This window comes from Emiliania huxleyi (genome assembly GCF_000372725.1).
Source record: "Emiliania huxleyi CCMP1516 unplaced genomic scaffold EMIHUscaffold_48, whole genome shotgun sequence".
Classification (NCBI taxonomy): domain Eukaryota; phylum Haptophyta; order Isochrysidales; family Noelaerhabdaceae; genus Emiliania; species Emiliania huxleyi.
The window spans coordinates 529,741-557,600 of NW_005198391.1; the positions used below are offsets into that span (position 1 = coordinate 529,741).

The following is a 27,860-nucleotide window of genomic DNA, read 5'->3' on the forward strand; positions in this document are numbered from 1 at the left end:
CGACGCCGGGGCCGTCTACGCCGCCGCCCACCTGGGCGCCTCCTGAGGCGGCGTCCATCGGCGCGCGGAGGCGGAGCATTCCCTCGCAGAGGTTGACCTGCGCGCAGAGGGGCCCGGTGTGATCGTACTTCTGCGGGAGGGCGCTGCTGCTTGCGGAGCCAGGCTTGCTGCCGGGGGGGGGGGGGGGGGGCAGGCCGTGGCTGCCCAAATTGGGGCAAGAAGGGAAAGGGGGGGCGGCCCCCCCACCCCCCGAGGTCAGTCACGAGGCAGAGGCGGCCGACCACGTCGATGGACGGCGCAGCCGCCGCGACACGGACCGTCAGCCCGACGGGCCCTGCGACAGTGAGGGGCTCGGGCAGCCGCGCGCTCGAAAAGACGAGCACGTCGCGCCGCCGCTCGACTGAGGCCTGGCTGCGCTCCCCGCCGTTGAGAATGTTGAAGGAGGGGCCGCCGCAGGCCGGCGTCGGCGCGCTCGGCGAGTACAGGTAGGTGAGGGACGCGCCCGAAGGGAGGGCCGGCAGCTGCGGCGGCAGCTCCGCACCGCCCAGCCGCGCCGCCGCCGGCGCGGGCTCGAGCAGGCCGGTGCCGGGGCTCGACGGCGCCCCGAGCCGCGAGACGCGCCGAACCAGAGCCGCGACCCGCGACGAGGCGGCGGCCGGCGCCGCCGCCGGCGGGGCCGGCGGCGCTGGCGCTGGCGCCGCCGCGGACGGGCGCGTGCGCGGCGCCGCCTGCGGCTCCTCCGCCCGGGCGGGCTTGGGAGGGGTGGGTACCCAGAGCAGCTCCGCCGCCGGAGTGAGCGTGGCGTGCAGCTCGTGCGCCCCCTGCGTCGGAGGCCACGAGCCGAAGCCCGCCCAGCGCTGCGTGCCGAGGAAGCAGACCTGCACCGGCAGCGCGCGCTCGATGGCGGGCCTGCTGTCGACCCCACGCAGCGGCGGCCAAGCGCGGCCCGTCCCTCCCCACGCCGGGCCGCCGTCCCCCAGGTGCGCGTCGAAGGTGGAGAGGCCTGCGCGCACCGCGACCTGCAGCCCGCGCAGGGACGCCATCCCCCAGTGGTCGTGCGGCGTCACCGTCAGCCGGCAGGCGGGCTGCGCGCGCGAGGCGAGCTCGAAGTCGGCGAGCTGCGACGCGGCGAAAAAGTCGTGCCAGCCGGCGACGAGGTGGAGCGGCGGCGGAGGGCCGTCCGCGGCGGCGCGGCGGCCGGGACGCAGCTCACAGAGCGCGTCGCGGCCGCGCCAGAACTCGTCGTCCTCCTCCTCCGCCGCGACGGCCTGCTGGAGAGGTCCCATGGTCAGGGCTCGGGCTCGGGGTCGCGGCGGCCTGCTGGAAGAAGTGCCCGTCGCGTCTAGGAAGTGTCTGGGAAGTGTCTGTAGGAAGCCTGCTGGAAGAAGTCCCAGTCGCGGCCGAGCAGCAGCCGGTCGAGCGACGAGAGCGGGGAGATGTACTTTGCGCGCGACCACCAGGAGGAGGACCACATCTCGCGCGCGGCGCGCAGCATCTCGTCCGGCCGCCGCAGCAGCAGCAGCTGGAACACGAGCGTCACCCACAGCACGACCAGCTCCAGAGAGAAGGCGCCGCCCGGCTGGACCAGCACAGACCGCACGCGAGCCGTCGTGGCGACGGGCACCGCGGCCTGCAGCTCGCCCTCGCCGCAGGCGCCGACCGCGGCCCAGGCGGTGAGGCCGAGGTACGAGACGCCGAAGACGCCAACGCGGCCCGAGCACCACGGCTGCTCGCGCGCCCACCTCACCGTCGCGAGGCCGTCCTCCCGCTCGTGCTCGACAGGGACAAAGTCGCCATCGGAGCCGAAGCGGCCGCGCGTGTCCTGGAGGAGCACGGCGTAGCCCCGCTCCGCGAGCAGCACCTGCCCCCAGTCGGTGCGGTACGGCGAGCCGTACGGGTTGCGGATGATGACCGTCGGCAGCGGGCCCTTGACGCCCGACGGCAGCCAGAGCGTGGCGCGGAGGACGTCCTTGCCGCCGTTGACAGTGGCCGTCGCGAGCTCGCGCACCTCGACGCGGTGCGACGGCGGGTCGAGGCGCAGGGCGCGCGAGAAGCAGCGGCGCTCAAACGGGCCGGGACCGCCCAGGATTGGGCGCAGCAGCACCGCCGCCACCAGCCACAGATGGTCCGCCACCGCGGCGCGCGCCGACGACGCGCGCGAGAGCAGCGTCCGCCCCGGGCACTCGCGGAGGACGAGCGCCCACAGTGTGCGTAGGAGGTCCGGGAGGAGGTGGAGCATGATGCCAAGAGAGTTCTCTAGTTCGGCTGGGGCGTGAGCTCGCGGTGATCATGCCTGGTTTTCTTTTATTTTTCGAGACCGGCTCGTGCGACAGCCAGCCGCTCTGGAACAAGGCTCGCGCTGGGCGCGTACGGCCTCAATTCGCGCCATTCTTCTTTCTGCCTAGCCGCCCTGGACCGGCTGCACGCGTGCGCGAGCGGTGGACCGTTCGCGACGCTCGGCGGCTCCGCCACCGGCTCGCGACGCCTGCGCTTGGCGCTCAGGCGCGAAAGCGGCACATGTCTCCCTCTCTCGGCGCCGCATCTCGCCGCTTCCGAGGCCCCCACTCGTGCACGCGGAGTCGAGAGAGCCGTCCCCGCCGCGCAGGTCGTCTCGGGCGCGCGGAGTTTTGCCTCGGTCTTCCGGCGCGCTACTATTTCGAGGACGTGTATGTTGCCCGAGCCGCCACCGCCGCGTGGCGTGATTCGCCCTCGACGTGCCCGCGGACCGAACTCAATCTCGTTCGGATGGGTGGTGGGGCGAATCGCATTGTGCTCGGCCGAAGCTCGCGCTAATCTGCCGCGCGAGTGAGCCACGCCCTTTGCGCCGGTCTCCTCGACCAGGAGACCGCGACGCCGCGACGAAGGACCCGCGCTGGCCGAGGACAGCGCATCTCGGCCGCTGCTTACGCGTTCTGCTCTTTGACGGCACGGCAGGCTATTCGCCAGCCGACCCGGGGCTGCCGAGCCGCCCTCGGGCTTTCGCAACGGACATCACTCGCCCGCTTCTGCGCCCACCACGTCCCTCTCTGAGTCTATGAGCTGGGAGCTTGACGTACTGGGCGCCGGCGACTCGGGAGGCCGGCCTCCAGGGCGCACACTCACGACTCAGAGAGCGGAATGTCGGCGGTCAGCAGCGAGTCTCAGACCCCGAGACCGGCCGCCTGTCATGTTCATGACTTTCATGTGTGACATGTCGTCGGACGTCAGAGACAAAGACTCACGATATAACTGAGAGGCGATAACTGAGACGAACTCGGCCATTTTCAAATGTACTTACATAAACCTTTCCCGAGCGTCCGGTCATTGCGCACTCTCGACGAATTGGCGCACACGGCGGCGGCTGCGCACTATCCACGAGTGATGTGTCCAGGACGGGATGTGCGAGGTGTGACAGTGCGAGCGGCCCCGCGCTCTGCCCCTCCCGGTTTGGCAAACTGGCTCCACGGGCAAACGACCCGTCACCGCTCCTCGCAAGCTGCCACACTGCACCGCACTGGATTCTGTTCGCACAAACCTCCACGAGCAGGACTGCATCGCGCCGCATTTTGGCGTGGGAAGCTTCTGGGCAAGGGTGAGAAAAAGCGCGAGGAAGTACGAGACGGCGAATCAGCCTGGGGGGAATGACGCAGACGGACCGTGTCCGCAGTGTCAAGCAGGCTCGGGCCCAGCACCCCTTCCCACTCCAACTGTTTGTGATTTTCGCGAGCGAGCTCATTTTGTTGCCTACGCAACTGCGGCGAGAGAGGTGGAGAGAGCGCGAGGAACTTGACCGGAGCGAGGCCTCCGACGCGGCCGGTCACTGGCATCGCCTCTCTGGAGCCTCGACGCCGCTCGGCGGCACGGCAGCAGCAGGAGCACCGCCGAGCGCGGCCGCTCGCCGAGCGCGCCTCCGAGGCCGCCGCGGCAGCCGCGAGCGCGTCGAGGCCGGCTCGTACGCGACGGCGTCGCCCAGCTGGACGGCGCGGACCGGATGGACATCAAGAGCGGGTCGGGAGGAGGGCTCAGTATCGAGAACTGCAGGGCTGCAGCTGGCGAGCTCGGCGCCCTATGAGCTCGGCCTGTTCCAGCGCTGCACGAGCCGGCCGGACACCGCTTCTTCTTCGTCAAGCCCTGGTCGAAGGGCGACCAAGAAGGTAAGGGCGAGCCCCCGGGAGGCAAGGACTGCGCAGCCGGCATCGATGCTCACCACGCCGTGCAGCCTCCTGTCGGTCAAGGTCGATGCAACTGCCGGCACGACCGACAGTGGCGAGATCCTTGCGTTGACAAATTGCAAGGACCTTGCCGGCGCGACCGGCGAGGATGCGACTGGCGAGAATATCCTCGCTCGCGCTCTCGGCTCCCTAGCTGGCGATACGCGTCTCGCGCGTCGCCGACACGTGAGACGCCTCGCTACCATGTCGTGCGCGTGGCTGGTCCTCACTGCGGCGGCGCTCACAGTCCTCATGTCGCTGCTGCCCAACACCGCCGCCTTTGCCCTTGTCCTGTGGCAGCAGACTCGCTGGCGGGAAGGCTGTACGCCCTCGCCGCCGTGGCTAGACCGGCTGGTTGGAGAGAGCATTCAGGATACCATCTCCTTGATACCGTTTCCACAGCCAGTCCTCGACTACCTGCCGCCACCACGGCCTCGCGCCTGAGCACAACCTCGGCCACAACCTCCAGGCCCCCGTCCCTTCCAAGGCACTGCGCGCCTTTTCGGAGGTTCGCGTGCATGGCGTGATGCTCGAGTCGCTCGAGGTTGGCCGCTTCGAGATTGAGACCTGCTGGGAGCGCGGAGCGAGACGGCCGCCCTTGACCATCTCGATGGATGTCCACTTCGCAGCCCGCGCCGACTTTGACGCCGATGATGCATTCTTCAGCCTCTCCCTCGCCTCCGGCACGGCGCACGTCGAGGGGAAGGGCCGACTGACGCTCGAGGCCAACCCGGCCAACCTAGACCACCTCATCATCGCGTGCGCCGCGGCGTTTGACGACGACGACGTGACTGCGACGGTGGAGGGCCTGCACGGGCTCGCCTTCGACGCAAAGGCGATCCTCCACCAGCTCGTCGACTTCAACCAGGTGCTCTGCCACGGCCGAGCGCACGGCGCCGTCTACGAGTTTGACGGCGGCCGCCACTTTCGCGGTGTGCCCGCTGAGGTCAATGGGGTCCTGAATGCGCACGTTCCTTTCGTGCACCGAATGTTGGGCGCCGCGCTGCTGGTGCTGGTGCCAGTCTTTGCCGCCCTTGTCCTCGCCAGTCTCCGCAGCCTCGTCGGCGGGCGCTTTCCCGACTCTGGCGTCTCTCAGCAGCTCCCTCGCGGGACGGTGCCCCCAGCCTCGCGCTGCAAGACGTGGAACCGCGCCGCATTTTGCGCCGCCGCCGCGGCTTGCGTCGCCAGTCTCTTGGTTCTGCTCGGCTTGTTCTACTCCATGACTGAGGATGGGGGGAGGGCGGGATCGGATGAGAGGTGAGAGCTTTTCTTGAGGATGAGAGGTCAGTTTAGGTTCTGTGATAGGAATTAGTGAATGCGCCGGCCCCGCGCAGAAATGGCTGTGCGCGGTGTTTGTGTGTTTTTTCGGGTGTATGTGCACCACCGACAACAACGAACGTAGTTCATTCTCTTCTCACAAGGAAACTTTTTGGACGGTGTTATGTGAAACTGAAAGAGCTGGGAGCTCACGAGTCACGTTTAGACCTGCTTTTAGAGGGGCGGCTGTCTCGCGTTGCCTGCCTTGCACCAGCCTTGCACCGCGACCTTTGGCATCCCTGGCCTGGCCGGTTTTTTTCATCAGATTGACGCGCTATCTGGAGCGATCCAGATCAATCCAGCTATCTCGTTCTATCTCGTGCGATCTCGCGGCGATGTCGCCTATTCAAGCCCGTTTTTCTTTTCTTCTTCGCGCTGTGCGCGCATCTCGACAAGAGACGAAGAGACGTAGTCGACTTAGTCGTAGATCGTGCACTATATTATTACCTACCGCATATCATGCACTCTCTACAACACCGCGGCCCGAGACAATCCCGTCGCAATCACTGTACTCCGAGTATCTTTGTATCGCGTTCAGACGCCGCTCCACTAGCCGATCAACCGGCGTGCGCGCGGCGAGAGGGGGGGGCGGGGCGCCCGCCGCTGCGGCGGCGGCGCGCGGGGCGGGGGGGGTATCTGGCGCTATCTGGCGCTATCTGGCGCTATGGTATCTGGCGCTATCTGGCTATCTCGTTCTAACTCGTTCTATCTCGTTCTATTTCGTGTCGATCTGACAAAGAAACCGGCCAGACTAGGGCTCTTCCCTCTGGCGTTTTGCCCGCGACGGACTCTCTCTCTGTCTCTCTCTGTCTCCCTCTCCCTCCCCCCTTCTCTCTCTCTCTCTCTCTCTCTCTCTCTCTCTCTCTCTCTCTCTCTCTCTCTCTCTCTCTCTCTCTCTCTCTCTCTCTCTCTCTCTCTCTCTCTTAGTCTCTCTCCCCCCCTCCCCCCCCCGGCCCATCCCTGCACTCTGGCCCATCCCTCCCTCCGTTGAGTTATCTGGGCCAGTGTTCCGGGAGTTCTACTTTTGTACGAGCTGTCCCGTCGATAAACGCAGTATGGAAGATACAAAGAGACGGAGGAGCAACGAGCGCCCTGGCGTGAGCCAAAGACACTCCCAACTGCGCTCCGTCACCGGTGTCGCGGTCTCCCCCACCAGTCCCCCACTGAGGACGATCTGTGGGGGGGAGTCGCGCCGCCGGCATGTACCTGTGCATGTGTTTTTAGCCCCCCGCTACCCAGTCGCAGTCGTGCGACGTAGCGGGGGGCCACAACTACGTTTACGAACCCATAAGTAGTCCCGCGAGGTGTGAATTTGGCCGCCCCAGAAGCCCCCTTTCCAATTGGCGGAGGAGGCAGAGATGGAGGCCCCGGCGCGGTGGCGCAGGAGGTGGAAGCAGAGGGGGAAGCCGAGAGGGAACCGGCTACGCTCGAGGAGAGCGCGAGGCTGGAGCGCGAGGCGAGGCGCGCGGCGGTGAATAGCGACGGGGACTTGTTCTCTTGTTGGAGGCCAGCGTCGGCGTGCTGAGTAGGGAGAGCCTCGAGGAGCGGCTTGGCGCCGTTGAGCGGCCGATCGAGTTCGAGCCGTTGGAGGCGATGGAACCGCTGCAGCAGGCGGTGGCCGCCCTCACGGAGCTGGTAGACGAGGCTGCTCCGCCATCCACTCGACCCTCGGACATCCCCGAGGCCTTCCTCTGCCCGATCACCTTCGCGCTGATGGACGATCCGGTCGTGATGATGGACGGGATGACGTACGAGCGCCGCGCCATCGAGACGTGGTTGAGCAAAGGCCAAACGACCTCGCCGCTCACTGGTGCGGAGCTCCAGTCGACCGTGCTCATCTCCCAAACAACCTCGTGCGCAGCCAGATCCGGGAGTATCGGGCGCAGCAATAATAATTAATATTATATTCAATAATGTGACTGCTAATACAATAATGGAGAGTCTCTTGAGGTGGTGGAGTACGGTGCGGGTGTTGTTGTTTGTTGAATGCGGTTGATATTTTTTCTCCATGTGCCCTTGTGCAGTGCACGTCGAGTGAGAGAGATTTTTGAAGTGCTCGAAAGAAAACAGACAGCCCAAGGGAGGGATGGGAGGACGGCACGCCGCCACCACACAGGGATTTTAAGGAGCTAGCCGTCGCCCACCCTAACCCTTGGTCGTCTGCCTCTTTCTATCTCTCTTCGCGTCGAGTGCTCGAAAAAAAGAAAGAAAGAAAACAGACACGCCAAACGAGGGATGGGACGAGGACAGGGTCCCCACCTGCACGAGCAGGATTTTGGAAGGACGATCAGGGGGACAGGTGGGGCTCTCCTGCTCCTGACAAGGGACACGACAGGCTCGCAGCGCGGTGCACGGTGGGCTCCCAACTCCACTGGCGGTCTCATCTCAGTCTAGTGACCTGCCTCCAGCTTGTCGCTGGCAGTCTCTCCTACCACAGGCACACTGACACAGGGGTGGCAGGGGCGGCGGCACGAGTCTCCCACATACTATGCGGGCCTCACTAGAGGTGCGGCCTGTGCGTGTCCTCGCCCTTGAGGGGGGAGGGGAAGGGGCTGTGTGTCTGTGCATGTGTGTGTGTGTGTGTGTGTGTGTGTGTGTGTGTGTGTGTGTGTGTGTGTGTGTGTGTGTGTGTGTGTGTGTGTGTGTGTGTGTGTGTGTGTGTGTGTGCGTGCGTGCTCGAGTAGCCGGGAGAGATGTTGGAAGAAGTTTTTTATTTTTGGCGTCTCGGCTTTGTTATGTCTCTCGCTGTCTTCACCTCGCCGTCGACGCCCGAGCGCGGCGCTCGGATGGACGAGTGGCTAGGCGCGGGCGGCAGCGGCTGGTGCCACGTGCGGCTGCCTCCGATTCACCCGGAATCATTTGACGTCGAGGTGCGCCCGATCTCACACAGCCGCCCCGACCGACTGCGCACTGCTCTACCCATCCTCACACCCACCATCGGCCGCACGCGCAGTGGAACGACGCCGCCGAGGGCCGGCTTGCGCCGGTGCGCGTGCTCAACCGGACCTCTCGTGCGCGGCTGATCACGATGCAGCCGCCGTGGGGGCGGCTCGACCGCGACGCAGAGGGAGGCATCGGCTCGGCGCACAAGGTGGCGTGCACGATGTACCACGTGCTCGCACTCGAGTGCTTTGCCGCGCGCTGCCACCCCTGCGTGGCACACGCCCGCTTCGCAGCCGTCTTCGAGGACGACGCCGTGTTTGTGCCCGGCACGTCGCCCGGCACTGCGGCGGGCTTTCCCGCGCTCGCCGCCGCCGCCGCCGCCGCTGCCTTTGACGCGCACGGCGTGAACAAGCTGCACCTCGCCGTCCAAAAGGTCAAGGCCGAGGGGCGCAACGGTGCCGCCACCTAGAACACCTCGCCCGGCGCACACGACACCGGGCGGCCACTCCTCGCCGGCCCGCGCTTCGACCGCCCCATCTTCCTGCGCGCCCCTCGCGGCACGCAGGCTCGCCCAACGCGTGCACGCGGCTGCTCGAGACGACGAGCTTCGCGGGCGGCGCGCGGCTGCTCCGCTGCCCGAAGTTCTCCGACTCGCACGCGTATGTCATCGAGCACTCGCAGGCGGTGCGGGTGGTGACGGCGTACCGCCTGCTGCTCGAGCGGGACGGGAGGGCCTCAGGCGAGACTTATTTGAGGCGAGAGAGGCCTATGGAGAGGGCCTCGCGCGACACCCCCTCCCCCCTCGACTCCCCCCAGAGGAGGTCATGGCCCCGAGGGATGGCGCGAGAGATGGCCATGACCATCGGCCGTGACTGCAGATCGCCAGCAGTCCATCACCAGTCCCAGTCCCGTGACGGCCCCCTCACCCCTAGACCCTCCCTCCCCCTCCCTCCCCGCCCCTCAGGCGAGTGCGTCAACCCGTGGTACGGCGATGGCTGCGCGACCGACCCAGGCGCCGCCGGGCATGCGCACGCGGGACGCGTCCGGACGTGTCGTTGACATGTCGCCTTGGCCCCCACAGGCGTCCTCGCCGCCTACTTCAAGCAGTGCGACCAGCTCAAAGGGTGCACACACCCGCCGCCCCCCCCCTCCGGCCACACAACGTCGGGCGGTGCGCCACAAGCACGCGGCACGACTGGTGTGTAGGCGCAGGCGGTCGAATGGCTCCTGTCGTGGCGCCCTGCTCGCCTCGGCTGGCGACACCTGGTCGCTGCGGCACGAGAAGAAGCAAAAGTACCGCGTTGGCCTCGCGTCCACCGGCACCAACGTGAACGTCTACCCGGCGATCGTCCGGCTGCGAGCGGCCGTTTCGAACGAGACATTTCTGGCGGAGGCGAGGCGCGCGGGCCATGCGCTCGCGGGCCGGGGCGCGAGGTCGCAGTGATGTTTTGATATCCTCCTTGCTGTGTGGTCGTGTGACTCGTATGTCATTGGAGGTCTCTCGGTCTCGCGTCTCTCGGGTCTCGGGAGGGCGGAGGGCAGGGCGAATCCGCAAGACTGCATGAGTTCGCGTGCAAGCTGCAAGCCTACACGGCCACCGGCCTTGCGTGCGTATGGACTTGGGAGGAGCCCAACTCCATTTTCCCCCCGTACGCACCAACCTCCTGGGCAGTACACTCTCCCGCAGCAGCAGACACCGTCTGTCGGTAATAATAATAGCACCTTCCATCCCTTTCCACGGACCCCCCTCACCACCCGCACCCCACGCTCGCCGACGCGACGGCAAGCACCACAGGACAGGCCACGATCGCCGCCACCTTGAATCGCGGCACATCGATCACGTGGTGCCTCCGGTGAGCGGCCAGGAATTCACCGTGGAGGTGGGCCTCATCGGGCGGTGCAGGTGGGCCCGCGAAGCGCGCTCGCTTGAGCTGGAGGTCGATGCTCTGGTGCTCTGCGTTTTCATCCTCGAACGTCGGCGGTAGTCTGCGCCTCAGTGCAGCGGCTCGGTCAGCAGCGAGCCGGCGGACCAATCGGCGATAGCGCTGCTCATGCTGCAGGATCTCAATGGGAGTTGCTGGCCGAATCTGGGCGGCCCACGCGCAGGTGGGAACAGGCCCCGCGCTCTCGTCCGCCTTGTCGTCCTCTTCTTCGAACCGGAAGATGGTGTGGGCGGACATGAGTACTGGCACCTCGGCCGCACCCCGGCCGCACCTCGAGTGCTCAACGACCTGGGGAGCGACCTCTGAGAGGTCTGAGAGGATGTGGTACACAGATAGCCGTAGTAGGAGCAGTCAGCAGAGGGAGGGAGGGAGAGGTGTGCTCAGAGGGTGGCAGTCCTTCTCGATACAGGCGCTGGACGATTGCTGTAAACGACACACCGGGAGGGCGACGGTGATGACTTGGCGGACATGCGCACATGTTGTAGTAGCTAGCTGCAGCCTAGCAAGCACCCACACCCCTGTAGCTGGTGTAAGTGTACCCACCCCCTGTATGTACGACTTCTCTGTCTCTCGAGTGCATGGCGGGCGAGAAGCGAGCAAGAGGCCACCGGCGGCCTCGGCTCAGCGCAATGAACGGCGGCCATCGCGGCCGTTGGCGACGGCGTTGGTCGGCGCAACGGTCCCGGGTAGTGGGCCGCCAGCCTCGCCCTCGTGTGACGCCGGCTTCCTCCTCTGCCCATAGCGATCCTGCTCGAGTCGTTCCTATTCGCAGCAGGTGGGGGCGTGTCAGCGCCGACTCATCCGAGGGGTGGACTGATGCCCCCCATAGAGCACGCACCATGACAAACGCGGAGAAGGTTACATGGCCCGAGTCCCCTGAGGTCGAGAGTGGGGCCTGTGGTGGGCACTCCAATGGGACGATGGTGGTGAGGTGAGTGAGGGCGTGGCGGCGCACAGCACTCGTAGCCATCCGGTAGCTGGTTGCACGCGGGGTAGAAGAAGCTCTGAGTCGCAAAGAGAAGGAGCAGGATCAACTGCGCCGCCGCGAGGGGGGCGCGATCAGCAAGAGCCAGCCAATGGTCTTCCCTCGCAGAGTGGGGCATTCGTCACCCGAAAGTAGGCCTTGATGAGGCCCGTCGACAGGTACCACATCTCAATCACAAAAAGCGCCGGCCCGCTGCTACACCGCTGGCACAGCGGCGTGATGAGCGGCGCGACAAAGAGCAAGTAGAACGCCAGTGCTGCAAGCGCGCTGCAAAAGGAACGCCGCAGCGTGGCGGCCCACGGCCAATCGTACCAAAGACACGCGAAGCCAACCCCATTCATCGTGCCAAAGCCACACATCAGCATTAGGCCGAAGAAGTTGTACGCCACGATGGACGAGACGAGACGCACCGCGTCGGGGCGGAATAGCGGGAAGCGCAGCTGCGCCGGGCTCGCGCGGTCAAAGAACTCGTACAAGCTGGCGTACGTGCGGAAGGTGTCGATGACGCCGTGCAGGGTGAGCCCCACCCCAAATATGGCGCCTGTGGCGAGGCCGTACGACGCACTGGACAGGGTCGGCTTGACGAGGCTCTTGAACGCGGGCAGGAATGTCTGCACGATCCACTCGAGATGCTGCACGGCCGCCCTGCAGAGAAGAAGAGGCGCGCGATTGAGCGATACGTGGAGTCTGAGGGGAGAGTGTAGATGGGCTGGCTCACTGGCAACCGATGATGAGACCGCCGCCACGTGCGTCAAGGCCGGCTTGCAGTTCTTCCCTCAAAGCCTCGGCGCCTGTAAGAAAAGGGGCCTCGCCGGTAGCGCCACGGTGTCGCATGGCCCTTGGAATGTGCGGGCGCGCGGAGACCTTCAGCGAGCTGCTCGGCCATGCTTTCGGCATGGTTAACCGGCCCACGCAACACGACAGTCGCGACGACGACGTTGAGTAGTATCGCGATTGCCGCGGCTACGAGCAGCATGACCGGGAGCTCCATCTCTTGCGGTATTCCGATGAGGCGCGCGGCAAAGCGACGCACAACCTCGGCCCCCGATTTGACCCTCTTGGTCAGGCGGCGCCAGCGCGACTCCCTGCTGCTGGAGGAAGCGTTGCAGAGCGCGCTGCAAACCGTGGCGACAAAGCTAAAGACATAGAGGACGAACATCGCCATGTAGGCCAGGCGCACGAGCGACGCCACACCCACAATTATGAGGTCGTATATCTCCGCTTGCCCCACGGTCTTCGGGGCCAGATGCTCTCGCTGAACAGCCCTCATTTCTCGCCGGGTAGCCCTCTGCGTATGCACGTTGCGAGCAAAGGGGCTGGCCACAAAGACATCGAGGAGGCTCTTGTCGAGAGCGGCGACTGCGTACACGGTGACGCAGATGGAGATCAACAGCCAGCACGGGCCGGCGCCGCTCACGTTTCCCAGCGAGAGGAGCCACACCATAAAGGCGTATCCGCCCCACATCAGCGGCTGCAGCACGAGCCGGCCGAGAAGTGGAGGGTCCTCGTCGTACCACGAGTGCGAAAGTCCAAGCAGGCGCTGCGCCAGGAGGTCGTCGATTAGCGTTCGTGCCTGAGGCGGGGGTGGGCCGGCATGACACGGGGTGCATCATCTGATCCTCCGTTTAGCGCTCCCACACCGGAAGCATCAGCGGGTCGATGTGGCACGGACCGCCGTCGCACTCGATGGCGAACGCAAACTCCATCGCCTATGGTCAAGCCATGCATCTGACGAACCGCGCGACGCCTGGTGGGGGGCACTTGCGCAAGCCTGTGTCATGGCCGTGAGCCCAACCAGCAGCGCAATAGCCCTCGATCGCACGTGCTGGCCTCGGAAGTGCCCCGCTTCGCCGAGCACGTGCCACACGCCTCGCTCGGCACGGGCTTGCGCCTATGCGGTTCGCTTGGTGCACTGTTGTGCGACGTGAAGCTCGTCGCCTGCTGAGACGGCGTGAGCGACCCGCGGAAGGATGAAGGTCCGAGTTGGCCCAGCGTAGGGTGATGGAGGAGGGACAGAAACGGCCATCACCCGGGGTCGGACTTGCGTTGTCGCCACAGCAGCCACACCGCTCTTCTGCTTGGACAACGTTGCCCACGAAATCGCAGGGCCATCGTACACAGAAATTTCTCGCGGCCGCTCCCACACGTCGTCCGCTCGCGAGCGAAAGCCGCGGATTGCCAGATCCAAAGGCATGCGCACAAGGGGGGCGTGTGGCGGCGCGAAGTACAGCGCCGGGTCCTCAGTGTGCATATTGCCTCGGGCCAGGAGCCGCTGGAATGGCTGTTCGGCCAGCGACCCGTCGCCGAAGTTGCCACGCAGCATGATACCCGTGAAGTAGGGGCCCGCCCACCAGCGCTCTCGCCCAATGCTCCAGCCGAAACCGGCGACAAAGGCAAAGTAGACGAGCAGGTACACGGAGAACATCAGGAAAAAGACGAGCGTGAAGCGGATACCGTCGCCGGTGTACATAGAGTGCACCGGCGGAGCTGGTGGAGGCGGTGGTTTGTTAGTGACGAGCACGGTGAAATTCCCAGCGAAATTCCCAGGACTTGATGCCTTGCCGGCCATGACCATGTCGACATACTCCTCGAGCTTCGCCACGATTTCTGGCGGGAGGTCGGGCGGGAGGGAAGAGGCGCCCGCTTTATCCGCGGATTTGAGACCGACTGCGTCTCCCAACCAAGAAAGATATTTTCGCAGCAGCAGGTTCTTTGTCATGGCGGTGGCCTGAGCACATGGCAATAGCGTGTCGATGCTGACTCAGTCTAGCGGTGTGAGAGCGCGCGCGGCAGCATGCCAAGTTTTCGGGCGTGAGTGCACCAGCCGTCAGCTCGTTGAGTGCGTTCAGCTCGTTGAGAGGGTTGATCGCGTTGAGAGGGTTCAGCGCATTGAGTGTGCTGACAGGATCGAGCTTGTTGCCGTCGAGCTCCCAGCCGGTGGCTCCGCGCATCAACAAGATCGGTGTTGCGGCTCCATGGCTCAGCCCATCTTGCACCAGCCAGTCGGCAAACTCTTTCACAGCGTCCTGAGCCTCGGTGCTATTCTCGTTGAAGTTGACCTCCAAGGAGAAATTTTCGAGCAGGCCGAGGCACGACCTGTAGTTCGTCGGCCCTGGCCACACTGCAAGGGATGGCGCAGCCCGTCCGTGTTCGTAAAGCACAATCGGCAGCACGAGGATGATGAGGGAGAGAAAGGTGGGAACGCACAGCCATTCGTAGCCTCGTTTGCGATCGCGGCGGCCGCTCTCGCGATCAGCGGCCGCCTCGTCACCCTCTGCAACAGCGCCGCCAGCGCGGACGGTCGACATACAGCACATGCCGCCTTTTCTTTTTGTAAATTCCTTTTCCCTTCTACCGTACAGCGCGTCGTGCGTACAGCTACTGTGGCTCCCCCATCAGGGACGTAACTGCGGCCAGAAACTGTTCAGAAACAATCAGCGATGACCACTCTTGATGGCGATATCAGAGGCGAGACCCCCTAGAGGGCTGGGAGGGCCCCCTGCCTGTGTGTGCACACCGCGGGTCCCCAAGGGTGAACCCGTGTTGCATGTCTGACTGTCACTGTGCGATTTCGGGGCCCGGGGTTGTGCGTTTATGTGAGCGCCATATGAGGTATTTTCCTCTCATAACAAGGCTGTGACGGTGAACCTTCTTTTGTAGACCGCTAGGATTGAGAGCAGCCTCGCTCTCAATCCTAGAAGTCGAAGGATTGTGAGCAGCACTCCTCGCAATCGTAGCATCTCTGTACGATTGCTAGCACCTACGCTCGCAATCCTACATCTTCTAGGACTAAGTCTAAGAGCAGCTCCGCTCCCAAGGTGACTGGTGACCCTACGACTGCTACCAGCGCGCTCGCAATCCGAGCAAAGTCTAGGATGCGAGCAGCTTTGCTCACAATCCGAGCAACATGCCTCCGATTGCGAGCAGTAGCGCTCGCAATCCTAGAACTTTCGCCGATTGCGAGCGACACCGCCCACAGTCCTACGACTTCTAGGATTGCGAGCGGGGGTCCCCTCGCAATCGGTGGGATCACTGTTTGGATTGTGAGGAGACCCTCCCGGCGCGCTCACTCACAAGCGCTCGCGGCTGGAGCGATTGGGAGTGCCCTCTGTGCGCATGCTAGCAATCCTTGGATCTTGGGTACGATTGTGAGCGCCGCCGCTCATAGTCCTACAAGATGTAGGATTGCGAGCGCTACTGCTCGCAATCGGAGGCATGTTGCTCGGATTGTGAGCATTGCTGCTCGCAACCTAGACTTTGCTCGGATTGCGAGCGCGCTGGTAGTAGTCGTAGGCGTCACCAGTCACCTTGGGAGCGGAGCTGCTCTTAGTCCTAGAAGATGTAGGATTGCGAGCGTAGGTGCTAGCAATCGTACAGAGATGCTACGATTACGAGGAGTGCTGCTGACAATCCTTCGACTTCTAGGATTGAGAGCGGGGCTTCTCTCAATCCTAGCGGTCTACAAAAGAATTCTTAAAATGCAAGCCTCTCTCACAGCACACTGGCACGACAAGGGCAGGTTCACCGGCTACCGGCTGTGACCTAGAGGGCTGGGAGGTGTGGTGAAAGCGGGCGGCCACAGCTCGCGGCGAGAGCTCGACTTGGCGCGTGCTATGAGCTCTCCCACCGACTACTCCACGCTCGCGGTCTTTACGTACCGCTCAGCGATTCTGGCCCGCGCCGTTCCGCGGCAGCACATGCACCGTATCGCACACGCCGTAATCGGCGGACTGTTTGGCGACCACACCGACTCGATGTTTTCGCTGACTGTGACGGCTTCGGGCGCATTCTTGCTGGCAGACAGCGGGCTCGCTGCCCTGGCTAGCGAGCTGCCGCGCAGCGGCGATGACGAGGACACGTTCCGCTGCCTCTACCTGCACGAGTCGTCCGAGACGCGGCGTGGCTCGCAGATAGCTGGCACTCTCTCCGCGCTCTCGGCGCGTCTCGCGGCCGAGGCGATCCCGGTGCTCTCAATGACGACGCTGGGTCGGAACTTCCTCCTTGTCCGCGAGGGTGCCACCGAGCGGGCACTCGTCACTCTGCAGCGCACGCTCGACGAGCCGTCCTCTCTTCCCGCGATGCCGCCGCCGCCCGCAGACCGGATGGTGCTGACGGTGCTGCCGGCACCGGTCTGCATCTGCAGCCTCTCTCGGGACGAGCTCCCCGCTGCGGCGCACGCCCTCCTGTGGCTGTTTGCGCTGCAGCCGGCCGCCGGGCTGACGCACGTCTTCGAGATGGGCGGCGAGGCTCACCGTCCACCTCCGACAAAGGGTGTGCTCTTAGCTGCCGTGTGCGAGAGGCTGCCTCCTGCGCGAGTAGGTGTCGCTCATCTTCGAATCGCCTGCGCTGCACGCGCTCACCCAGGCGCACCCGGCGTCAGCGTCGGCGCTCCTCCATGCGGCAGGGCCGACCCTCGAGCGAGGCTGGCGCGCACTCTCCATCGTCGTCCCGTCGGGCGCCGCCGAGCCGGGACTGCTCTCCCGCGTGTGCCTGCCGCTCTCCGCCCTCCCAATGATGAACGTGAGCACGGGCGATACGAACCTCGTCCTCGTGCCGGGCGACCGCCTCGACGCCGCCTGCGCTCTCCTCGCGCCCCACTTTGAGCTTCGCGTCGCTGAGGAGGGCGCCGCCCGCTGAGCATGCCGCTGAGGGGGGTGGTGGCACGAACAGCGGCGTTCAGTCGTACCTCTGATTATTCACAGAACTTTCAACACACACGTGTGTGATTTTTCACGGCCCGCGGCGCCATATCGTCAGCGACACGCGCCGCCTTGATGAGGATGTTGATATCTTGGAGAGAGCACTCTCTTTTAACTTTTTTGGAGTGCAGACTGCACTCTGCAGGTTGGTAACCTGACACCCAGGGCCTGGAGCTAAGCGAAGCGCACCCAGCGGGCCGGATGCTCGGGGACGGGCTACGAGCAAAAAAGCCCTAGCCCTAAGGGGATGCGCGTTCGAGGGGAATGGGCCGTCAAGAGTTACAAGTAAACACGGGTCTCGGCCCGAGGGTTTTGGTCAGGTTTTGGTTCTGCGCTTTGGGTGACCCCTAGCGGCGGAACGCCCCCTCTAGCTCTACTCGGAGCTCGATCGGTCACGCCGCCATCACCGCCGACGTCTCCCAGCTCCCAGGGAGACGATGGAGAGGGGGGACGACACTGCTTCAGCAGCGTGCACCTCGATCCTGGTACCGTGTTTGTTATGACCCCCCCCCCAATGAACACACCAGTGAGGGAGGGTGAGACGATCGAGGGGTCCCGTACCATGCGGAATCGGACCCTATCCAGTGCTCAAGTGCTCAAGCTAATAGACGATCGTAGCGGGATGTATGTATGTAGGAAGGTGAAGAACAGTCAGGCTCGGACTGGACACCAACGCGGTATGGGTGGACGCAAGACAGATGATGACGACACGCACGAGCGACACAGACACAAACAAGCTCACGAGAGCGGGAAGCGTAACCGACGTCGCGGGCACGTTGCAAGGAATTCGTCGACGTGCCCGAGAGGTGAAAGCTGCACCACCGCCTGACAATGACCACCGAGGGCTCTCCACACCCGGCGCGCAAGCAGCCTGGCGCAAAGAGGAGCGGCGGCGTGGCGAGGCTCGAGAAGGACCGGTCGTACTTGTGCGAGTTACTGGACGGTGACGATGGCACGCCCATCTTTACGACAATGGATCAGCTCATTCGGCATGCGGAGTGGCAGGAGCATGCAGACATGGTTCAGCTCGCGCGGAAAGACGCTGACGCCGCCGAGGAGCGATCTGGGAAGCGTCCATCCCCGCGCATTTCGGACGGACAGCTCTCTCCTGCTGGGCTGAAGGTCAAGCCCGATGACTCCGCTGCTTCGTGGCAGCTCTGCTGCACGCCTTCTGTGCTCCAACTCTTCACAGCCAACAAGGAGTCGCTCATCGTGATTCCCCGCTGCGCCATCACGCATATCGAAGTCAAGGATACGGACACGGTTGAGGACCTAAAGCTAAGCGTATTGTCTGAGGCAACCCTGATCCACCGCGTGCTCAATAGCCTAGCCAGCTGCATCTTCAAGCGGACCCCTTGCTACAGCAAAACCTGCTGCATGCCGCGCGTCCGACAGCAGAAGGTTCGGACGCAGCTCAAGTCGAGCGAGATCAAAGTCTACGCGGGCGGTGCAGAGGCGCGCACATTTTTCATCCTTGACCGGGACCTCGTTTGTTTGCACATGGATCCAGCGGCGTGAGGATGCAGTCGCCCCTGGGTAGGGCACCTGCTTGCCAGCTGGGATGCGCGTGCCGCCCTCAGCGTACGACATGCTGTGCCACGCGGAGCACCGAGGGCAGGAGAGGCCATTGAGCTCGCCCTTCAGTCGCCCGTGCTCCGCATAGACCGTTGGAGATGAGCATTTGTCAGCCCGCTTGACCACCAGGGGTACCGCCTCCCCAGCGAGGCCACACGCCACGCAGTGCTCCACGTCCGGCACGAGCCGAACGGTCTTGCGGCTCGGGTCGTCGCGAAGCTGGGAGGCAAGCCGATCGACAATGGGCAGCTTGCTTAGCAGATACCGCACCGCAGGAGCGGAGAGGCCTGCCGGCATCTCCCCAGCAATACGCTCAGCGCGTAAGGGCGTCCCAGGTGGGTAGAGGTTGAGCGCAACCACGAAGCTGATGAAATCCTCCGCCGAGTTGATTGGGTGGGGCTCCTGCGCGAAGGCACTTGCGCCATCCTTGATGTGTTCGAGCTCGTTGAGACCGAGATCGTCGAGCCAGCTCGCCATCGGGGACCGAAAAAGCAGATCCCAGATAACATATCCCGTCACTGTTCTTTCTCTCTGTGATTTCGTGCTCGATACCCCCGGGTTCGGACGGGGGTACACCTGTTCATTGGCCGGAATGAGCTCATTAGGACGAAGCGGGAGATGTCTTCACACCGCAGAAACCAGACCCACAGGCAGATCCCACGGGAAATCGAGGCGGGTGTCCCAGAAAACAGATCCCAGAAAAAACAGAGCGCGCGGCAGAAACCGACCGACCCCTGGGTTTTCGGCTATGGGAAACCGCGATGGGAAACCGCAGCAGAAACCCTATGGGAAACCGAGGTCTGGTGTCTGCTTTATCCAGGAATGTCGGCCCTGCGCAGCGCGAACACACGCCGACACCGCCCTCTCACAGGTGTGTGTACTCTACGGCTGCGAGAAACAAGTTTACTGCAACCTGTACCACAGAGCGAGGGAACCGGAAACACCACACACTCAATCGCAAATATATCTCATCACACCTCACACACCTCCTCCTCGCACGCCGGGTCGGGAGCGGGCGTGCCCGCGGCGAGGAGCACCGCGGCCAGGAACGCGGCGCCTCCGAGCAGGCCCTGCGGCCCGATGGTCTCGCCCAGCACGGCAAGCGAGAGGAGGGCCGCCCACAGAGGGCCAGACGCGTACACGACCTGCGCTCTCGCCGGCCCGACCGCCTGCTGGCCGCCCACCTGCAGGAAGGGCGCCACGCCGTTGACGACGATGCCGCTCCAGAGCACGAGGGGCGCGAGAGCCACCAGATCGCTCGGCGTGACGCTCTCGACAAACTGGCGCGCGTCCGCATATGCCAGCAGCGGCACCGCCGTCACCGCCAGCGCCGCCTGCGCCGCCACCTTGTTTTGGATCAGTCGAAGAGGAGTGACGCGCTTGCCCCACACAAAGAGGCGGAGGTCGTACAGCGCGTAGCAGAGCGCGGCCGCGACGCACGAGGCGTCGCCAGAGAGGGAGGCGGCCGCGTCGGAGGGGTCGGCCGTGAAGATAGCCAGGCCGACCAGCGCGGTGCCGACGGCGGCCCAAATCCGCGGCGGTATGGGGACGCCCTGGAAGGCTTGCGCGACCGGGACGAGGAGGGTCGTGAGCTGTATCAGGAACGCGCCGTGGTCGGCGGAGGTGAGCGACAGGCCGTACAGGTTGAAGCTCGTGCCGACGCACTTGACGAGGCCGAGCTCCGCCCCGGCGCGTAGCGACTCCCTGTTCAACTCGCTCGTCGCACTCGCCTCGATCGACGCGGGTGCCGGCACGCCCCGCAGCAGCGGCGCACCCACGATCAGGCCGCTGAGCGCCGTCCCACTCGCGACGGCATTGACGAGCAGAGGCGGCGGCACGTGCTCGACCGAGGTGAAGGCGGAGCGGAGCACCGGTGAGTTGGAGGCAAAGAGAAGGGTGACAAAGCTGACGGTGGCGAGGCCGCGCGAGTACTCCGCGCCCGTGATGCTCGGGCGGGCAACGACTGGGCTAGCCGCCTCGGCGATTCGCGCCTCCTCTGCACATTGCAGGGTGCCCGATCGCGACGCCGCCACCGATGCGACACTGCGCCACTGATGCGATCGCGGCGGCAGAAGCGCGATGGCGACTACGCTGGGCAGCATCGTCTTCATGACGGAGATGCAGCACTCAAAACTTGCTAATATGCAGCAGTGGAGGTAGGATTCTGCTGAGCGGCAAGCGCGCCGGTAGAGGGGTTCGTCGCGCGGCTTGGGTTTTCTGGTGAGCCTGTGTGTGTGCCAGTGCGCGCCAGTCCGCGCCCTTGTCGTGCCAGTGTGCTGTGAGAGAGGCTTGTATCTCAAGAATTCTTTCTTGTTACTTTTCTTTCTTGAATTTATTTCTTTCTTTCTTTCTTTAAGAGAGATGCACGAGACAAACTCTCTCTATATGTAGGTACTAGCGCGCCCGCAGCAAAGAATTCCTCGGTTTTCTTTCTTTCTTGTTCCCTTTCTGTTTTCTTTGTTTCTTTAGATAGGTCCCTCCGTTGAATTTATTTTCTTTCTTTCTTTCTTTAAGAGAGATAGGAAGAGACAAACTCTCTCTCTAACATATAGGTACTAGGAAGAGGCAGACGCCCAAGGGTGGGCGACGGCTAGCAAGCTAGCAACACACCCCTCTCCTTAAAATCCCTGTGTGGTGGGGGCGTGCCGTCCTCCCATCCGCATCCCTCGCTTGTGTCTTTCTTTCTTTCCTTTTTACACCTCCCTTCCTAGTTGCTGTTTTCTTTCTTTCTTTCTTTCAACACGGGGACAGGCGCGCACTAGCAAAAAGAAGGAAACAAAGAAGTAAATAAATAAATAAAAACGGACACCTCTCTACTGTGAGATGGGTAAAAAGGAACAGGCCCCCGCCCTTGCGATCTTTGTGCAGGGTTCTTTGTGGGTGTGGTCGGCGACTAGCCGGGGTCGTCCTAAGCAGATCTTTGGCCTGTTCGCCTCCATGGCGACAAACGCGTTCCTCGACCCCTTCCCGAGCTGCCTGGTGGGCTGCGTCCGCTGCCTGCCGATCTCGATCTTCGACTACAAGCCGACGCTCCAGACCAAGGCGGAGATCATCGCAAAGTACCGCGAGGCGCTGCGCCCGAGGCTTCCGGACGAGGCGCTCGATGAGGATCGGCTCACACAGCTCGCCTCGACAGTATTCGACGCCAACCTCTTCGCCGGCGGCAAGTCCGTGGTGACAGTCATCCCGATGCTCGTGCAGCTGCCGCACCTCGCATGGGGGCAGCGCAACCTGCCCCTCGAGACCCTCGGCGGCGAGCAGCTGCTGGCCCTCGAGTCGGACCCCACCCTGCGGCGGCAGTACGTATGGGAGACGATTCGAAGGTGGAACCCGGTCGGCGGCTTCGCGTACCACACGCGCAGCGGCAAGACCATCATCCTCGACCTCATGTCCGCGCAGGTCGACCCAGAGGCTTGGGGCGCTGACTCGCTCACCTTCAAGCTGCGTCCGCTCGCAGAGTACGCGGAGAAGATCATCGGCTTTGCGGACTTTGCGAGCCGGCCGGGCGACGAGGCGTGGAAGCACGCACGCGCGTGCCCGGGCAAGGACCTCGCGCTGGTCCTCTGCGACGCGTTTGCCGCGGCGTACTCTGCCGCGGCAAAGAGGGCCGCCGCAGAAGGGAGGGGCTCTTGGAAGATGTACGACCGCACGACGGGCGAGAGGCTCGAGGCAGACGAGCCAACGCTGTCTACGTATGGCGTCACAACGTGCGTCATGCGCCTCACACCCGACGACACCAGGTCTCAGCCTCATAGGAAGGCCCGACTGGAGAATCCCCTCGACGAGTGGCTGCTGCACTAACATCTTACACATCTCGCCAATATGTACGCTAACACTCTGCAAGTGTTTCTGTCATATGTCATCTAACTCCAAGGACGCAGAGCCAAGGGGCTGTCACACATTGTGCAACCTCTCTCTCGCGCGCGCGCCATCTTTTTTCTTCTCTACACGACACTTCCAGGCCAGGGCGCAGGGGACCTCTCTCATGTGGCACTGGCTCACTTCATTCACATCTCCGCATAGCGAGACTAGCGCGCAAGAAGCCGGGTGGATTCCTTGTATCTTTGGGATCTTGCGTAAGCGCAGCATGGCAGCAACGATCTCGCGGCGGTGTGTAACGGCTGGCGAGGTACTTCCAGCCTGCTGTGGGAACAGCTGAACGCTGCTCGCCAAGGCTCGCCCAGCATCTCGGGTTGACTCGCCAGACATTATCTCTCGTCGCCGGGGCTGCTGCACGCGGGCGAAGGTGCTCGCGCCGCCCCTCGTGTCCTACGAAGTTAGCTGAACCCACACTCAAGTGACGTATCTTGGTTGTGCCAAGCCTTGCCCGTCTCTCACTCATGGGTGCTGCCCCGCCGAAATGTGCTCAGATGACTGCTCAACATTTCGAACCCGAGCTTCAGACCGACCCGAAGACCCAAGAGAATGAGGATCAGAGCCCTGCTCTACTTTTGATCCCCAGCTTTGCGCAAGGGCCCATCCCCACGATCCCGGCCCTCCTACCATTGTTTTGCACGAGCGGTGCAACAAGTGCTCAAACGAGCCCCGAAAACGATGGGAACGCGCCTGCGAAGAGGCAGCGCTCAAGCAGACGTGCGGAGTAGGTGCATGGTATCGTTAGCAAACTTTTGCCCTTTCCGCTCACACAACCAACTGCCTAGAGCTGGGGTCCAGCGGCAGCCCAAGAGGATTCTCACCTGAGCCCGGCGTGGTCACAGGACCCAAGCCAGCGTCAGCCGTCAGGTTCACACGATTGTTACTGCGCGCGCCGACACAACCAGCGCTGCAGCGCGGATGCAGTGATGTAGGACAGTGTAATGCGCATTTGTGTTTGCCGTGGGAAAAAGAGGCGACTTCTTTGTTCAGTGCGAGGACCCACCTCCACTGCCGCTTCCCACGGTTGACTCACCCACCTCTCCGAAGCGAGGGAGGGCATACGCAGGCCCCGCTCGCCGGTGTTCGGGTGGCGGCAGCGGCGGTGGCGTCGGCACGCATGGTGTGCCTGAGAGCGCGCGCTCTAGCTGCTCTGCGAGCTCGCGGCAGCGGCTAGTGGCCTCGCCGCCTGCTGGCATCGCGCCGCACACCTGTTGTGCCGCCGTCACCCCGCCGAGCCGCACAATCTGCTCCGGTGCAGCGTCCACGCTACCGGCCAGCTCAACGAGGAGGCCCAGGGCGACGTTCGAGCTGGCGGGGTCAGCCGCAGCCGTGGCCAGCGCACCGCGCAGCATGTGCTCGATGCACCCGAGCTCGACTGCCGCCTCACGCGCGCCGCTTGACCGGTGCCACCGCTCCATGCGATATAGGCCAGAGGCGCGGTTGGCGGCGTGCTCGCTCTTGAGGAGCACCACCGTCGAGCTGACCATCAGTGCGTCCTTGGAGAGAAAGTACTCGCCAAGCTTCAAGCCGACCCAGCCAGCCACTAGCAGCTTGATCGCGACCCGAGGCCCCCACTGCGCCTCTTCGTCCGCCACGCCCGGCTCCGCCAGCACTCGCCCGCCGGAACGACCCGCGCAGCAGCGGCGCGCAGATTCAGCGCTGCTGCGAAGCGGCAGAAGACGTCGAGTAGACAACATGATGCCTTCGAAAAAGAATTCGGGAGCACACATCATCCGACCTGGGTGCGCTTTGGATGTGAGGGCTGCTAACTGCACTTCGAGTGCTCCAAGTGCTGCAAGTGCTCCAAAAAATTGATGATTGTACGACTCTCGACTGTCGACTCTCGTCTCTCCTCAGTCTCAACAAACGTGTGAGTGTTAGAGTTGTTTGGTATTGCTAAAAATCTCTCTCTCTCAGTCTCTAGACCTATGCCGCCGCAGCTCGGCCGAGTCGTGCGCGGAGCCGGGCTCGCCGCGGCGGCGCGAGGGCCGACGACTCGATAGAGAACTCTCTCTCCGACTCGACCGGCCCTTCTTGAGCTTGCCCTTGGCCAGCTTCGTCAGGCGGGCGAGGCGAGCGGGCGCCTTCTTGCCGAGGTGCAGCGCGCACGAAAAGTCGGCGACGCAGTCGTTGCCGTCCGGCGAGACGCGCTCCTCCGCCACCCTCGCCTCGAGCCGGGTCAGCTCCTCGTTGGCTCGCCGCAGCTCCGCGGGCGAGATGCCGTAGCGCGCCGCCCACGGCACCGTGCCATCGTCCGCGTCGCGTGCCGGCGCGCCCGCGCGCTTCCCCTCCCCTCCGCCGCCGACCGCGGTCTCTCGCGCGGACCGCACCCCCTTGAGCCCGTCCGAGGTGACGGTGCGCGCTCGCACAGGCCCGCTCCACCGCTCGCCAGAGTCGAGGAGGGCGACGCGGCGGCTGCCCTTGCGCACCTCGGTGTGCGAGACCGCGTGCACCGACCGCGCCTCCCTGCGGGGGCGAGGCGTGCCGCTGGGAGGGCGGCGGGGGAGGCGTGTGGGGCGGGGAGGGAGGCTGGGGGAGGCGGGTAGGCGGTGGAGGCGGTGGAGGCAGGCGGGCAGGGCGAGGGGGGAGGGACGAGTGGGAGGGGGGATGCGGCAGGCGGGCTTTCGCATCGGCGCGCGGGCTCGCGCCTCGAGAAGCTTGCCTTTGTGAGGCCGGGCGTGAGGCAGTGCCACGAGGCGATCGCATCCTACAGACGTCGAGCTGCAGACAAGTCGACGAGCCAGCCTCCTGCCGGGGAACGAGTCGACTGCAGGCGGGGAGGCGGCCTCGGTCGACACGACGCCACTGCCGGCGGTCGTGCTCGGCAGCCACGCCAGCGCGTGCAAGTGGCAGAGGTACAGCGGGAAGCCGTCGGCACCGCCGCCGTCGCCGCCGCCGCCCGCCGCCGCCGAAGCGACGCGCCCGTGCACCGCTGCGAAAAAGCTGGAGTCGAGGGCGTCGTCGGCGTCGAGTCTGGACGTCAGGTAGACGCGCCGCCTACGTGCGGTGGGCGAGGCGCGCTCGAACTCTCGCTGGCCTCCCCTCTCCCTCCTGTCCGCGCCGGGAAGCCGCCGGTGCGCGCCCGACAGCGCAGAGGGAGGGTCAGTCGGCAGGCCGGCGAGCGAGATCTGGCGGAGGCAAGGAGCCTCGTAGGCAGCGGCGTGCTCGCCGTCCTTTGGCAGCGCGACGATGTGCGCGCCTGCGATGCCCCGCACCGCCTCCTCCAGCGCCGTCCGGTCGGCGGGCAGCAGCGACTCGTCCACGTACAGCAGCCAGACAAACCGGCCGTCCGTCTGCGCCCGGATGGAGGGTGCGCAAATGGACACGAAGAGCGCGAGCCTCGCCGCAACCAGCGCGGACTGGCGGCCCTGGCCAATGCTGAAGCGCGAGCATAGCACGTGGACAAACGCGAGCGAGTCTCCGAGAGCGTGCCACACCGACGTCGAGGCCGTCGCCACCAGGTCTGATCTCGGCCGCACGGGCAGCAGCTTTCGCCGCTCGCGGCGCCGTGCTCGCAGAGAAGGGCCATCGCCGACGCTGAGCGGAGCAGTCTGACTGACCATCCGGTCTCCGAGCAGTGCGGGTGGTGGCGGTGGCGGGAGAGCAGAGGGAGCAAAGAAGACCGACCTCGGCCGTGTGGTCCACGTATTGGCGGCTGTCAGAGCTGGACGTGGGCTGGGCCGGCCAGAGGTGATGCTGTAGAGGGCGGCGACGAACAGCGTCGCGGCGACGGCGACCCGAGCGGCGCCGAGGAGAGTGGCCCGTCGCGGCATATATGTGTGCCGAGCCTGTAACCACCGGCGCGAGCGGCGCCGCAGCGACGAGCCGCAGCGACGAGACCCGACCGACGAAGCGAACGACGCTGCTCTCGCCAACATCAACAGGGCTGGTCCCCCCCCCCCCTCCCCCACACGCGGCGCCAGGAGGGTCCGGAAATGTGGACAATGAAAAGAATTTTTCCCTCACGACACTGGGACGGGACTGGCGCGACAATGAAAATAACTCAACACAAGATTATAAACACACAAACAGGAGAGTATATCCTCCCCCTCCCTATCTATGCGACGGAGGAGTCTGACCTCGAGCGTGCCGACGGCATATGCCGTGCAACTTTACAGACAGGAAGAATGTCGACAAGCGCCGAAAGAAAGAAAGAAAACAGACAACCCAAGGGACAAGCGCCGAGCCCAAAGGCACTGTGAGTGCTGATTTCTTGTGCTTCTAATAATCTCTCGCAGACAGGCGACGCGACGGGGCAAGGCGTGTGTGGAGAGCTCGGCTTGCGGGCAGAGGGCTTCGCGCTGCAGCACTCCCTCGGCGACGCGGCCCTTTACAGTGGGTTGTAGCTGGTCAGGCCAGGCACCGACGCCGACATGTTGATCTCGCCGCCAGCTCGCCGCAGTACTGGTCGCGAATGGCGGTGTTGTAGACTGCGTGCGACTGCAGGTACCGCCGATTCGCGCCCGGGTGGATGAACTGCCGCGCCTCATTGACCTCCTGGCGACACTTTCGCCCGCAGTAGCTCGAGTCGTGCTCGATGTACGGGCTCAGAGGGACGAGCTCCCCGTCGGCGCGGGTGTGCACCGGGAGCCGGAAGTCTTCCGCGAAGGAGAAGAAGGAGGTGACTTGCATGAACCACGCCGTGCTGACGTTGGTGGTGCAGATGTTCCACCACGGCGACTCGCGGCCCGTCTCAAGGCGTCGAGCAACGAACGTGACCTTCGCGTCCGGATATGTTGCGCGGTACTCCGCGACTTCTGCTTCCGGTGTGACCACGATGATCTCGTCGAAGGGGAGCGAGTAGCTGGCGCACGCGTCGAGGTGAGTGCACGTGTCGGGGCTGGTTTGTGCGTCGGCGAGGGCCTGACGGGCCCGAGTGAGGTTGGCCATGAACGTGTCGATGCTGCCCGTCCCAAAGTCCGTGACGACGAGCGTGAGCGACGCGCTCTCGCTCTCGGCGATACACGGCTTCGGGTAGACCGTGTCGTATGGGTCCCCGGCGCAGCAGCGCGTGGACCAGTCGCGCATGTACTTCGCGCCGTGCTTGAAGCGGCACTCATCGCAGATGTCCTGCGCCACCACGATGCTCGCCGCGTGGTTGCTCACTTGCTCATGGTCGCGGTTTGCTTGTAGTCAAAGCTTTGCTCCGCCTGCTCTGGCGTTCGGCGGCATCGATCGCGCCATAACCAATGTCGTACACCACCTCCGCGATCTGGACGTCGAAGGACGAGTGGAGGACCGTCTCCCACTCATTGACGTTGAAGGAGTCCAGCACCGACCGCAGGAGAGGAGCGGACAGATTGTACGCGAGTTGCCGTTGAGGTGGTTCAAGAGCGGGCGCTTGATGTGATCGTGCAGAGGCTTCCACTTGTACCCGCTGTACCGCGAGCCG

The 27,860-nt window shown here is 64.4% G+C and overlaps 7 protein-coding genes across 7 annotated transcripts in view; 4 read left to right on the forward strand and 3 right to left on the reverse strand.

Moving 5' to 3' along the window:
- Window positions 1-2,239, reverse strand: part of EMIHUDRAFT_103361 (hypothetical protein) — a gene marked incomplete at both ends in the record, with an annotated part of 3,034 nt that extends 795 nt beyond the window's left edge. Inside the window, 3 exons of the mRNA XM_005767773.1 lie at window positions 32-97; window positions 318-1,317; window positions 1,443-2,239. Of these exons, the coding sequence (XP_005767830.1) occupies window positions 32-97; window positions 318-1,317; window positions 1,443-2,239 (1,863 nt within the window). The remainder of the gene's footprint in view (window positions 1-31; window positions 98-317; window positions 1,318-1,442) is intronic.
- Window positions 2,240-4,708: 2,469 nt separating this feature from the next.
- Window positions 4,709-5,480, forward strand: EMIHUDRAFT_356505 (hypothetical protein; the record flags this gene model as incomplete). The annotated part of the gene is made up of 1 exon (XM_005767774.1): window positions 4,709-5,480. A coding segment is annotated over exon 1 (731 nt), but the record flags the coding sequence as incomplete, so codon positions are not given.
- A 1,620-nt stretch (window positions 5,481-7,100) lies between these two features.
- On the forward strand, window positions 7,101-7,406 carry EMIHUDRAFT_66420 (hypothetical protein; the record flags this gene model as incomplete). Its single annotated transcript, XM_005767775.1, has 1 exon — window positions 7,101-7,406. The coding sequence occupies one exon, from the start codon at window positions 7,101-7,103 to the stop codon at window positions 7,404-7,406; it is 306 nt and encodes a 101-aa protein (XP_005767832.1).
- An 826-nt stretch (window positions 7,407-8,232) lies between these two features.
- On the forward strand, window positions 8,233-9,898 carry EMIHUDRAFT_436825 (hypothetical protein). The gene is made up of 6 exons (XM_005767776.1): window positions 8,233-8,377; window positions 8,461-8,845; window positions 8,956-9,129; window positions 9,355-9,402; window positions 9,472-9,514; window positions 9,597-9,898. Exons 1-6 carry the CDS (start codon window positions 8,243-8,245, stop codon window positions 9,832-9,834), a joined length of 1,023 nt encoding a protein of 340 aa, XP_005767833.1. The 5' UTR covers window positions 8,233-8,242; the 3' UTR covers window positions 9,835-9,898.
- A 6,033-nt stretch (window positions 9,899-15,931) lies between these two features.
- On the forward strand, window positions 15,932-16,955 carry EMIHUDRAFT_103364 (hypothetical protein; the record flags this gene model as incomplete). Its single annotated transcript, XM_005767777.1, has 2 exons — window positions 15,932-16,606; window positions 16,638-16,955. 2 exons carry the CDS (start codon window positions 15,932-15,934, stop codon window positions 16,953-16,955), a joined length of 993 nt encoding a protein of 330 aa, XP_005767834.1.
- Window positions 16,956-19,563: 2,608 nt separating this feature from the next.
- Window positions 19,564-20,703, reverse strand: EMIHUDRAFT_211606 (hypothetical protein; the record flags this gene model as incomplete). Its single annotated transcript, XM_005767778.1, has 1 exon — window positions 19,564-20,703. One exon carries the CDS (start codon window positions 20,701-20,703, stop codon window positions 19,564-19,566), a length of 1,140 nt encoding a protein of 379 aa, XP_005767835.1.
- A 2,634-nt stretch (window positions 20,704-23,337) lies between these two features.
- On the reverse strand, window positions 23,338-26,241 carry EMIHUDRAFT_211608 (hypothetical protein; the record flags this gene model as incomplete). Its single annotated transcript, XM_005767779.1, has 5 exons — window positions 23,338-23,375; window positions 23,472-24,130; window positions 24,494-24,888; window positions 25,387-25,931; window positions 26,139-26,241. The coding sequence occupies 5 exons, from the start codon at window positions 26,239-26,241 to the stop codon at window positions 23,338-23,340; spliced, it is 1,740 nt and encodes a 579-aa protein (XP_005767836.1).
- Between the last annotated feature and the right edge of the window lie 1,619 nt (window positions 26,242-27,860).

What these genes read in the sequence shown, in the direction of transcription:
- EMIHUDRAFT_436825 (XM_005767776.1), top strand. Translation starts at nt 8,243, where the DNA reads ATGTCTCTCGCTGTCTTCACCTCGCCGTCGACGCCCGAGCGCGGCGCT. An exon ending in CAAGGCCGAGGGGCGCAACG is followed by an intron (nt 8,846 to 8,955) that starts GTGCCGCCACCT and finishes CGCGGCACGCAG; the next exon opens with GCTCGCCCAACGCGTGCACG. An exon ending in GCGGGACGGGAGGGCCTCAG is followed by an intron (nt 9,130 to 9,354) that starts GCGAGACTTATT and finishes CCCGCCCCTCAG; the next exon opens with GCGAGTGCGTCAACCCGTGG.